Source organism: Gavialis gangeticus, unplaced genomic scaffold (assembly GCF_001723915.1).
Source record: "Gavialis gangeticus isolate Ggan-Ray unplaced genomic scaffold, GavGan_comp1, whole genome shotgun sequence".
In the NCBI taxonomy this organism is placed as follows: Eukaryota; Metazoa; Chordata; order Crocodylia; family Gavialidae; genus Gavialis; species Gavialis gangeticus.
In genome coordinates, this window is record NW_017729032.1 from 61459327 (window position 1) to 61471701 (window position 12375).

The window sequence follows — 12375 nt, forward strand, 5'->3', positions numbered from 1 at the left end:
ATCATCGGCGAACTTGGCCAGTCCGCTTCTGACTCCAGTGTCCACATCATTAATGAAGATGTTGAACAATATAGGTCCAAGAACAGAGCCTTGGGGGACCCCACTGGTCACAGGGCACCATGACGATTGTCTTCCATCAACCACCACCCTCTGGGTCTGACCATAGAGCCAGTTCCCTAGCCAGTGGATCGTGGTGGCCCCAAAGGTGCAGTTGGCCAGTTTTGCCAAGAGGTGATCTTGGGATACCAGATTGAAGGCTTTTTTGAAGTCAAGATATGTGACATCAATCTCCCCTCCCTTATCCAGGTGATAGGTCTCCTGGTTGTAAAAGGAAATAAGATTGGTCAAGCAAGACCTACCTGCAACAAACCTGTGCTGGCTATCCCTCAGAATGTTGCCATTGGCCAGTCTGTTAAGAATGGTCTCTTTAATAATCTTTTCTAAGATCTTGCCCAGGATAGAGGTCAGGCTGATGGGCCTGTAGTTTGCCAGATCCACTTTCCTCCCTTTCTTGAACCAGTTTATTTGGTAGGATCCTGTTTTACAAGTTCTTGCTTCTGATTTCTGACATATCATTATTACCATTAGAATTGCACTAAAATCTGTTTTGAAGGCAATTCAATTATTATTCATACTTTTTTACTTTGTGTAGCAGGGGCCTAAGGTAACCCCCATTACTTATATGGTGATATAGGCAACTGGAGGAGAGCTAAAAGCAGGTTCTGCAAAGTTGGAGAGAGCAGTTGCAGGGTTGTTGCAGAACTCCAGGCTCCTGATAGTGATGATCAGGGATCCGGGTTTTCTGTTTCCCATGGAAAAATAGAGAAAACCACGAATTTCCCATTTTTATCAGAGAAAACACAGATTTTCCCTTTTAGAAGAGAAACCTGCAGATTTCCCCCATTTGCAAAGAGCTCTGCAGGCTGGAAGAGTTCCAGCCTATAAAAGCTGTTTGCAAAAGGGGCAGGAAACCCCCAATCCTGCCCGGAGGGGAAGGGAGAGGGGGAAGAGCGGGGCCCGATGCTTGCATTTACCGGAAGCTGCTTCAGGCTCACACTTCTTGCTGGAGATAAGTGGGGCTTGGGGTTTGCAGGGCTGGATGGGAAACTGGCTAGGGGCTGAGGGATAGGGGAGGTTTGCAGCCGGCCGGGCACTCCAGCCGGGGGAGGGGGAGGGGGAGCCGCTTCCTCAGCTGGCTTGGGCACTCTCTGGCCGGGAGGTGGGGCTTGCAGCCGGCCAGGCACTCCGGCCAGGAGCAGGGAGACTGCAAGCCCCGCATCCCCCGGCTGGAGTGCCCAGCCAGCTGCAAACCCTGGGTCACACTCCCTGCCCTGCTGCCCTCCCCCAGGCCCTTCAGAGAGCAGCGTGTGCGACTGGTGCGGCAGGGCACAGCAGGGCCGTGCATGAAAGCTGCCTGGTGCTGCAAGCTCTGCACTGCCCTGGCTACACTTCCATGTGTGCATGGGGGCAGTGCAGGGCTGTGCCCCTCACTGCTGCCCCCGCCTGCAGAGGAAAGCAGCAGGGAAGGAGCCAGCTCCTGCTCCTGCTGTAGCAGCCGCTGCCTTCCACTGGGGGCAGGGGGCTGTGGACCTGGGTCCCTGGCCCCATAGCTATGGCAGCTGAGGGTGCCCTCCAGCAGGGCTGGGAGGTAGGGGCAGTGGGTGGAGGGCAAGTGGCACAAACAGGGCTTTGGGGAGCATTTAATCTTAACCACGGATTTTGGGATTTTTATCAGAGCATTTGCAATTTTTTGTCAGAGAATTTGTGATTTTTTTTATCATGGAAAACCAGGATCCCTGGTGATGACTACCCCTGTGCCTGATATGAGAATTAAAATGCTCGTGATGGGAAGGGAGCAGAGTCTAGAGCTCTTTGAGCTTCATTCCTGGGCTGGGGACACATTTTCGCCCTGGACACAGAAGGGAAAGGAGTTCACTGGGGAAAGGCTGTAGAGTTTTGGGTCAAAGGTACCCAGGGGTTATAGTTTATATTAAGTTGGAGGGATTTTGTTTGCATTTGTCACAAGACATGGGAGTGGCTTTTAGAGAGGATGGAGGCAACTTAGGGAGCCTGGCAGGGTGCTGGGATTTATGGTGATACTAGCTAAATATGAAGCCGGGCCACAGTGGCAGATGGGGGGGAGCAGCAGGCCTGGGTCAAAACTGTGTTTACACATGCCCTAGCCAGCCCTGTCAACGTCTACACGTGCGTTGCAGTGCACTAAATAACACTGCTGTAGAACAGTACTTATGTTGACAAATACTACCCTATGGCTGCATTTATTCATTTATTGTGGCTTACTAGGGCTGAATGTGTAGATGCTAAGACTTTACTGAGAAGCAAATTAGTCAGTAAACAGCTTGTGTAGACATGCTCAATGAGTGATGGGCAGGGATCCTGGTTTTCTCTGATTTAAAAAAAAATCCCCAATTTTTTCAGTTTAAAAAAAGTGACCCCAAATCCACATTTTTCCATGATCTATATCCATTTTTCCAGATACCTATATATAGTGATGTTTCATTTTAATGAAATTAAACACTACTAATGATGTTATTTGACACTTTACAAACCAGGCATGCTCTATTAACCGGCATGCCAGTTCATAAGGTAAAAGCAAAACTAGAAGCACCCACTGTGGCACTTCTGGTTTCGCCGAGCCCCCGCGGCCTGAGACAAAGCAACCTGCTCTGCTGAGCCCCCATGGTCCAGGGCATAGCAGCCTGCGTGGGGCCCTCCTCCCTATACCCCGGCACACTGATGCAGTGGGAGGGGCAGCGACATGGTGGAGGGGTGGCGGTGCACCAGAGGCAGCAGCTCAAACAGGCAAAAATGCCTGTTCGGGCCTCTCAGGTAACCAGCATATTTGGTTATCCGGCACCCCCCATTTCTCATGGGTGCCGGATAATAAAGCTTTTGCTATATAGTGGTGTTTTATTTTAATCATGGAAAATGTGGATTTTGGGTTACTTTTTTTAAACCGAAAATTGGGGATTCTTTTTTATCAGAGAAAACCAGGATCCTTGGTGATGGGGTAGCCTGCCTGGGATAGGCAGAGGGAGAGCAAGCACATCTGCTGTATAGAGCAATGGGTAGGCAAGCATACCCAGGGGAAAGGCCAGTCTGAGCCACACTTACTGTAGAGAGGAGTGGAAAGCCAAGACTGAACTAAGCACATTACAGATTAAGTTTCTAAGAGAGGCAGCTGATGCTTGAAAGGGGGAAGACTGCCAGAGAGAGAGTCCTGATTAGGCCTTAAGAGAGAAAGTGGACCTGGGAGGCCAGCATGCGGCTGTTGATGGGGTTTGCTAGGACAAATGTGTATTGGGCTAGAATGGCAGCCCTATGATGAGAGGAATGGAAATAAACACCTAAGTGCTACTGCAGTGATGGAGCACAGCCTCCCAAATTGTGATAAAACGTTGTATCAAAGGCATGGCAGCCAGGATAAAGGGGGAGATAGTAGAAAGGCTAGAGTGCACAACAGGTAAACTTGACTGCCCAGGGCCATCAAGCTCAGGGGGTCCTAGCTCTGTACCTGGTACAGCCACGGTTCTAACCTTCTTACTTCAAAGCAGCCCTCTGTAACTTCTCTGAGGTGCTGGTTGAGATTCAGTGAGCTAGCATTTGAATTCAGAAGCTACGAAGGGCAGCCTTGAGGCTAAACATGTTACAAAACTGATCTAGCTGGTGCCATAGGAGGGTGGTGGGGTAGGAGCTCACCCAGCTGTGCCCTGCTCCTTTCAACATCTGCCACCACTTCCCACTCTAGGCCCATTCGTGAGGGGGCCAGGGTGGCCCCTGTGACTCGGGGGAGGTGGGAGGTTGAGTTGAGTTGAGTTGAGCTGAAAAGCATGGTCTGCCTGCAGCAGAGCATGCTGCTCAGAATGTGACAGCTGGCAGTGCAGATGTGCTGCAGGTTGGAGGGCAGTAGCAGCAGCACTTCGCAGAGGAGCAGCTAGAAACACCACTGGTTTGCAGCATACTGCAGCAGGGATGGGGAGCTAATGGTGTGGGGAGGAGAGTGCTTTACTCCTTACACACTAGCTAGGTGCTGCAGAACCCCTCAAGGGATCTCACAGTGTGCCATAGAACCCCAGTTGAGAATCACTGTGCTACATTTTCCCTTAGATGCTGATGTGGTAGATAATTTCCTGGAAAACAGAAAACAATGGCAAGCTGAAGCCCCACAGACTGTTCTGAATTTTTTAGCTGATGCTGATGTCACATCTGTCTGCCCTACAATGGAAGGAGATGAACTTGGTATGAACTTATTCTTATTGCTTACTACATGAATACAAACACCAACTAAATTGTCAATGGGTTATGGGCACTTAGGATGGTGCTTGATTTGGGAGTTCCACAGTAAACCGTGCCTTGGATCTGACATGTTTGATTGGAATAACTGAAGTTATCATGTCTTAAATCAAAGGATACAATAATCTTCCATTCATGTTAATGTGTCAAGCGTTTTGTGCCTCTCACAAAGAAACCCAAAAGCATTTCACATCTCTTACCAATATTTAACTAATGCTGCAATCATGAAAAAGATTGGGGCTTGCTCTACATACGTGTACAAAGCTGGGAAAGAGGGCCAGAAGGTGTCTTCCTCTACTTTGAAAATGTGCTCGAAAGAAACCAGACTTAGGCCTGGTGTTCCTGGCATATAAAGATCAAGGGGTTTCTATGATAAAGAGTCCCCTGAAATGGAGTGAGGTGGTCTTGTCTGCACTAATATGCTGTAAAGAGGCCTTCCTGAAGGTGCTTCTGACACCAGTTATCTCACAATGCCAAGTCTCTGCATTCTCTGAATTGGCTAAATATCTGGGACTGCTGCTGCTAATGCCAGAATGGGTCCCGATAGGTTGAATTTTTGCAGTGCCTCCATTAGTTCAGGTACAACTGAAAGCAGTTTCTAAGTGAACGAAGTTTTGGGCTCCAGTTACTCGTACTTGTGAGTGAAAACTCCGTGGGCACCACTGGCTGTTGAGATTAGGCCCAGCTAAAAAAACCAAGGCGTACATGTTTTCCTGGAAAGGCTGCTTCTATCAGAGCCTTAACGATTTTCCTCTTCCTTTACCTCCAAGCTTCACATTTCAAAGACTTGCCTCATACCTACCATTCCCTTAACCAAGGCAAATTCATACCAGATTTCCATTAGAGCCTGTTAATCTGTAGTTGTCTAGAGCAGTGGCCCTGCAGGCCAGATCAGTCCTGGGGGCCTGGAACTGCCACCTCCAACTTCTTGCATGCTGGGGTTGGTTCCTGGCAGCCCAGTGCTATCTCCTATCACCAGGATTAGGTCCAGGGTGCCCAGCACCACCCCTCCTGCTGGAATTGGGTCCCAGGGGCCCAGCACTGTCCTTCCCCACCCAGATTGGTTTCTGGGGGCCTGGAGCCACCCCTTCCCATGCTAGGATTGAGGCTTGGGGGGCCACCACTGCCCCTTTCTGCTGCTAGGATTGACTGCCCCCTCCCCTCCCACCTTCAGGTTTGGGTCCAGAGGGGACAGCACTGCTTCTAAACTGAGCAGTGCTATCTCTACATAAAACTGCTCCATGTGCATGCTGCACAGCTGTCCTGGGAAGGGCTGTGGCATGCATGCACTCCTGCTTCATTAGAGCTTTGTGAAAACCCTAAAGCAGAAAAGTAGGCATTCCTTACAGTATCAGTCTGATCAAATACTTCAGACAAACAAACAATCCTTAAAAAGGAAAAATCTCAGAAGGAAAATGACTTGAAGTTACTGAGAGCCAAGGAAATTATATACTCCCATATAAAAATGAAAGAAGTGTTGAGACTGGCAGACAGAATGATGATGCCAGATCAGTCATGGCTTACTGCATACAATGACCTTCAGTATCTCCTATTTCAAGCTGGACAGATTATTGTCATGCCTGAAGAAACCCCAGAAAGCAGGAAGCAATGGAATCAAGAAGCACCAGGGACTCTACTGAATATATTAGCAGCAGCAGAGCTGTCTGAGGACTCCTTTATCCGGACTGAAGGGGAATTTGGTAAACATTTGCTTTGTGAATTAGAGGAATTGTCCTAAGAATTTTCTAAAAAAAAAAAAAAAAAAAAGAATGATAAATATACGCTAATTATGTCATAATGATGTGCGTAAGACTTTCAGCATATCCATAAAGAATTTTTCTTTGGTACATTATCCATGTGACAGGTGACTTGTGAACTGAACACAAACTTTTAATCAGCTGGAATGATATAACAGTCAGTCAAAAATTAAACCCTCCCCCTCCCCCCAAAAAAATTGGTGTCATGCTGAAATATATTTCAGTGTAGCCTGTTGTCACTGATCGCTGGATCTACATAGTCTTCCTGCTTGTTGATTAACATCTGTCCATATTTCATTAAGTCTCTCACTCTAGGTGAAAAGGTGACTTGGGCTGTTCATGAAGCCATGATAGTTCTACATCTCCCACCTCATCTTTGAATATGAATCTTTTTCTTAGGGCTTCCTTTAGAGGATGTAGCAGGTCACTTAGAGCCCTACATTTTCTTCAAGGCAATGAGAAAAGACCTCAAATTCAAGGTTTCTGATGGTTACTTAGGGTCATGCAAGCAGAACGTGGAGGAGCTTCGCAATGGAGGGGCAGTTAAAATGGTTGGCTTCATATTCTTGCTGAGCAAATTGCAATTCGTCTCAAGTTCTAGGCAAAGCAGAAGTGCTCACAGCACAGCTCTGACAGATTCCAATGAATCTGCTAAGTACCTTGTCACAGCAAGGACACAAGACAAGAAAGGAAAAGAAGTGGACCCCTTGCTTAAGAAGTCAGCCACAGTTGCCTTTGATACCTCAGAAAACCAATAGAAAGATTTCACTGCCATTCAGTCCCTCTGCCAACCACAACAAAAATAGAATAGAACTGTTCCTTGATGCAATCAAGATTCTAGCTGCCATTTTCATAACTGCTGAAGCCAACTGAGATGGGAGCAAAGCTCATAATCACAGTCTTACTTGTACTAACATTCAAGCTAGAGATGGAATATATTGCTAACTGAATTGCAGCCATAGATAACCTGGGGTTTTGGGGGGTTCTTGGTGGGGAGGGAGGGGTTGACTGGCCAGTGTGTTATAATTGACTTCCTTTCTTTCAACTTTTAGTAGATGAATAGTTTTTTAGAGATAAAACTTCAGAACACCAGGTGAAAACATTCAATGGCAGATGAAATACAGTCTTCACAAAACCAGTATAGCTGAATGGAAAGGAATTGATTTGATACACTTGGCAGATTTTCTTAATTATGGGATAAGGACTGGTCATGCTGGGAAATGCAGCCCCTAGTATTCTAAAAATAATGATCTCTGGCAATCAATGTTTTATCAAAGTATTTTCCAGTTTTGAGAAAATTTGATCTACATTACAAACAGAAACCTGTTTTTTCCATATGCTAATATAAATTGCTGTATATTTTTTGTAGCATAACAACAGCTGACTTTAGGCCCCTACCATGCTGTATCACAGATTTCTGACATCAGATTTAAACCCTTAATAATACATATAGCAGCATTGTGATGCACTACTTAAAAAAATCATAATAACATTTTAAAATATCTAAATTTTGACAACATGCATTTTAAAGGGTGACTAAAATACGAACTCCTATTCAAAGTAATGCTTTTGTAAAAATACTTTAACTAGGGCAGTTGAAAATAAGTAAGTTTTGCATGCACAACTGTAAATGTCAAAACCCAGCATTTTAAATAGATTATAAGAAAAATTCATTCAGTTAAATAACCAAAGAACTTTGATTTGTTGGAGCAACCCCGTCCTACAATAATGTGACTCCCTAACTATAGTTTGGTTTAAGTATCTTAGAAGTATAAGACCTGACTACTGAAACTAGGCAGGCCCTGAAACTAATGCTCATAGGATAACAACCATACCCAATTTATCAATTTAAACCAGCTAGAACAATATTTTGAGCATACTCTTAGGACTTTTTTTCTTCCAGCCTGCTTACACTTGACTTACTCAAATGATCAGGTTAACTTCCATCAAATCATTTGGAATCAGGTCTCTGAATCAGGGGGTTTCAACCTTTTTTAACAAGTGTACCCCTTCTGGTGGCAGCTGGATGCAGGATGTTCCTTGCACGTGGCAGCTGCCACCTACTGCTGTACCCAGCTTTCCCACAGCTGGTTGCATGTGCGGCTCTGTGGGCTGCTGATGGGCCTTGTGCACGGCCAATCGTGCACCTCCCATTAGCAACGCGCAGAGCCGCTGGCTGAGTGGCGCCTTTGTGGGCTGCAGAGGGATACCGCTGCTCTCGCCCCGCCTAGCCCTGCTCCTGGGAGGTGGCAGTGCAGGGTGGTGGGTGGCAATCACCACGTGTGAGCACTCCAGCCCCACATCTGTTTGCGGAGGGGTGCTGCTGCCCTCACGCCGCCCCCACTCCATCCCCATCTGCCTGCGTGTACCCCGTCACCTTTCCAAATACCCCTAGGGGTATGTGTACCCCCAGTTGACAACCCCTGCTCTAAATAACACTAGAGCAAGCAGCTTTTTCATATTTCAGTATCTACTTAACTTTCAGATTTCTGTTCCCTTCTACTTTCAAACATATAGTTTGGTAAAGAAGAATATACATAGTCAGTGAGTTACTGGGCATGTCTACATGTTCAATTAATGTGCTTTTGATAATGCACATTAAAGCTAGTATCTCCATTGTGAGGTACTAGAAAAATGTGCATTTATTTATTTTGATGTGCTATAGCTAAAGAGCACCATTTTTTGTGACACTTTAATGTGAATTAAAAAAGCCTAATGCATGTTAAAGCTCATGTGTAGATGCGGCTACTGATATTTACATTTTTCTGTGAACAGGAGGAGTGGCAATCAATGAAGTACATTATGTTTTAAAGAAATTATTTTCAAGATTTTCTGTATTAGCTATAATTCACCTACATATACAGGTACAGTTTCTCCTTCCTCTCTAGAAAGACTATTAACACCTTGGTTGCCAAAGGAGGATAAGGAAGATAACTCAGAAACAGGCTCTTCTATTGATGTTGATGAAGACAGACTGCAGCCAAGATCAGATGATGATGACACGTAAGTTAGTGACATTGATAAGGTGCCTTCAGTCATGTTATTCCAGCATAGAAAATAATTGTATCAAATGTAGTTTCCTTCTTTTATGAGAATCTGTCTCACAGGCAGCCTTTGCCCTTGTCCCTTATAACATGAAAGTAAACAGAGACTCTTCTTAGCTAACACCCTGTATTTTTAAACTTGTCAATGTTGCTTTTTAATTCTGTAGTTTAATTTATTTGTGAAAACCTGCCACTCCTGCTGTCTTTTACACTATTAGTAAACAAAAATACTAATACAAAAGTGATATAATACAGGCTGATTGACTCCCAGGGCGTTGACAGACATGAATCCCCCTCCCCCTAACACTTTATTAAAAGAGGCAGCATGTTAGCTTGACCCATCTCCCCAGCATCTGTATAGATCTAAAGCTGATTCAATCTTCTAATAGATAGAAGTGCAAAAAAGCCCCATTTAAGCATGTGATATATACAGATGTTGAGTGATCCAGGTAAAACTAATATGATGCCTCTTCTGGGCATGTTCTGCACTCAGCGTGGAGGTACACTGAGCTGCAAGTAAAACACTGGGATTTTTTTCCCCACATCTGTAAGCAGCCACAATGCTTTACAAGTAAGAGTAGTGGGGCTTAATCTAACAGTGGCACAAGGACAGGGAAACGCTTAAATCTCAGACCCAGCTTTTATCCTTCTCACAAAACAATTTAAATGAAAACCATGTGGCCTCAGAAACTAGAACAGCATGTGGCAAGGATATAGGTAGCTGATATCAGTGTTTCTGTTCCTATAAATGTAGTAACTTTGAAGAATCAGAGGATGAATTAAGGGACGAGCTGGTGGAATCCCTGGAAAAAGTAGTAACTTCACCAGCAGAGGAAGTTAAAGAAGTTCCAGTACATTCAACAAATGAAGACAAACCAGAAGAAAAAAAAAGCCTGGCAAGCGAAACACCTGGAAGCTCTGATGAGGTTTTAGACAATTACCCTGATCCATCTACTGCTACTGTGTATAACAAAGAAGATGGAGACAAGGCAGGAATAAGCTAAAACAAATGGGTAATTGCTGGTTTAGGACTTCAGTTAAGTTACTGGGCATTACAGGTACCAATATTTCAACAAGTGCCTAATGTTAAACTCCTAAATAAGTGTTTGCTCAACAACTGCTGAACACCCATTGGAATCAAATGAAATCTAGGAGGTGTTCTGCACTTTTGAAAAAGTCGGGCCATTTGTTCAAGAACCTCAACTCATTCTCTTAAAGCCTTGGCCTAGACTGATAGGCAATTCCTGCTTAGCTCTTCTAGGTTGCCTCTCTGGCATCTCTGCCAAACGTTCTAGTACATTTCTGAATATGTGCCGCCTTCTTTTGAACTTTCATGCAAGAATAGTGTCCTTGTTAGGACACTCCTATTTCCCTATCTTAAAACCCATCTGTTGGGAGGTTTCTGAGTCGTCATCAGGAATCCTGTTTTTTGCTGATAAACCCTCCCCCCACCCCAATTTTCAGATTAAAAAAAAGTAACCCCAAATCCACATTTTTCTTTGATCGAAATGGAATATTTATATAAGTGGCGCTTCATTTTAATCATGAAAAAATGTGGATCTTAGGTTACCTTTTTAAATCTGAAAATTGGGGATTAAAAAAAAAGTTAGAGAAAACCAGGATCCCTGCTCATCCAATATAGATTGCAACTCATGCTCTTAAGTCCTTTTCTAGGCAGAAATTTATATTTTGACATGCCCTGCTCTCAGTGCATAAATCATTGTGTATTATTTAAGTTGTTTTATTAACATCAAAATAGTGGCAGTAGATTTACTATGACTAAAGTAAAGGGGTGCACCGATAGAGATTTTTTAGGCTGATACCGATGGCTGACTTTTAACGAGCTGTATTGGCCAATACCAATCCAATTGTTGATATGCAGGTGGACAGTGTTGAGAGCAGCTGGGTCCAGCTGGTACGTCTGTTGTGGGGAAAGGGAGTGGGAGGGAAGGGACGTGGGGATGGCAGATAGAGGCCCTGTTGGTGAGGAAGGGAGTGGGGCAGGGGCTGCCCAGCCAGTGCGGGGCATGGAATGAAGCTGCAAGTGGCTTGTCCAGGGGGCGCAGGGAGGGAGGGAAGACCCCTGCCGCTGCACACAACATGGGGGAGCATGTGTCTCGAGATTTGTGTGAAGGGCAAGGGGGCCTCTATCTGTCCTCCCCACACCCCTTCCTCAACAACACGCTTACCAACTGGACCTGGCTGCCTGTGTGCTGTGCTGTGGTGCGGCTGAAGGTACACATGCAGCATTTATCAGCTACATCAGGCAAAAAAAGCCAATTGCCAATACAGTCAATTTTCCTTATGTTGGTGCTGATTCGATATGGGACCAATGTATCGGTGCACCTCTACTAATGTATATGGATTTCTAACTATAAAAAAGTATGCAGGAATGAAACACGTAACAGGACAAAGCACAAATGAATGCTTTCCTGCAGAAATAAGAGATTTTATTTTATTTTTCTCCTTTTTTGTTTGGATATAATACTTAGAAGCCCAGAATAAAAAGCACCACGCCACCACCAGATTGACTTCGTTGGTTTTTTGCCCTTCTCCAACAGTTTCTCTGTTAAAATATAAGGGGAAAGCTTATATGAAGTTATAAGAGCCTGGGTCTTTGTTACTATCTTTAACATTAAAAAATGAAATTTGTTACTATAGTATTTTAATTAATTAGTAAATTAACTAGTTTCAGTGTAGTATTAGCAAATATTTTACAGTAGACAAGTTCAAGTCTTGTTGCCTATTTAAACATGCTCTTTCAGCTGAGGATTTTAACTTTCCTGAAAACTTCAGTAGAGGACAGGAAGAATAGTGGGGGAAGCACTGAGGTCGCAGAGGGGAGGGGAGCCAGGTGTCCAAGAAGAGTGCTCATGCTTTAAGGAGACGATCCTCCAAGCCCAAAGGGAAGTAATCCCAACATGGATCAAAGGGGGCAGGAGGGTGCAAAAGCCCTCGTGGCTCACCAAAATTATCTGAGAAAGTCTTCTGGCTAAAGGGGAGTCATACACCCAATGGAAGGGAGGGGCCATCACCAGGGAGGACTATACTGCGGTTGCTCGAGGATGCAGGGGGGCAGTCAGGAAGGCCAAGGCAGAGATGGAACTGGAACTAGCTTCCCGGATTAAGGACAATAAGAAGTCCTTTTTTAAATACATAGGGGGCAAAAAGAAGGTTCCAGGTAACGTGGGGCCCCTGCAAGACATGCTAGGTAATTTGGTCGTCACACCAGATGACAAACCTAACCTATTTAACGATTT

The 12375-nt window shown here is 44.9% G+C and overlaps 1 protein-coding gene across 4 annotated transcripts in view; it reads left to right on the plus strand.

Annotated features, from left to right (window-relative positions):
- The window catches only part of NEK5 (NIMA related kinase 5), a 71650-nt gene that overhangs the window by 56590 nt on the left and 2685 nt on the right, over positions 1–12375 (plus strand). For 3 of the 4 annotated variants that reach the window (XM_019524687.1, XM_019524689.1, XM_019524688.1), the window contains 4 exons: positions 4129–4260; positions 5874–6014; positions 8960–9074; positions 9870–10128. In XM_019524687.1, coding sequence (XP_019380232.1) covers positions 4129–4260; positions 5874–6014; positions 8960–9074; positions 9870–10119 — 638 coding nt within the window. In that variant the 3' untranslated portion in view covers positions 10120–10128. The remainder of the gene's footprint in view (positions 1–4128; positions 4261–5873; positions 6015–8959; positions 9075–9869; positions 10129–12375) is intronic. The other variant, XM_019524690.1, reaches the window with a different exon arrangement.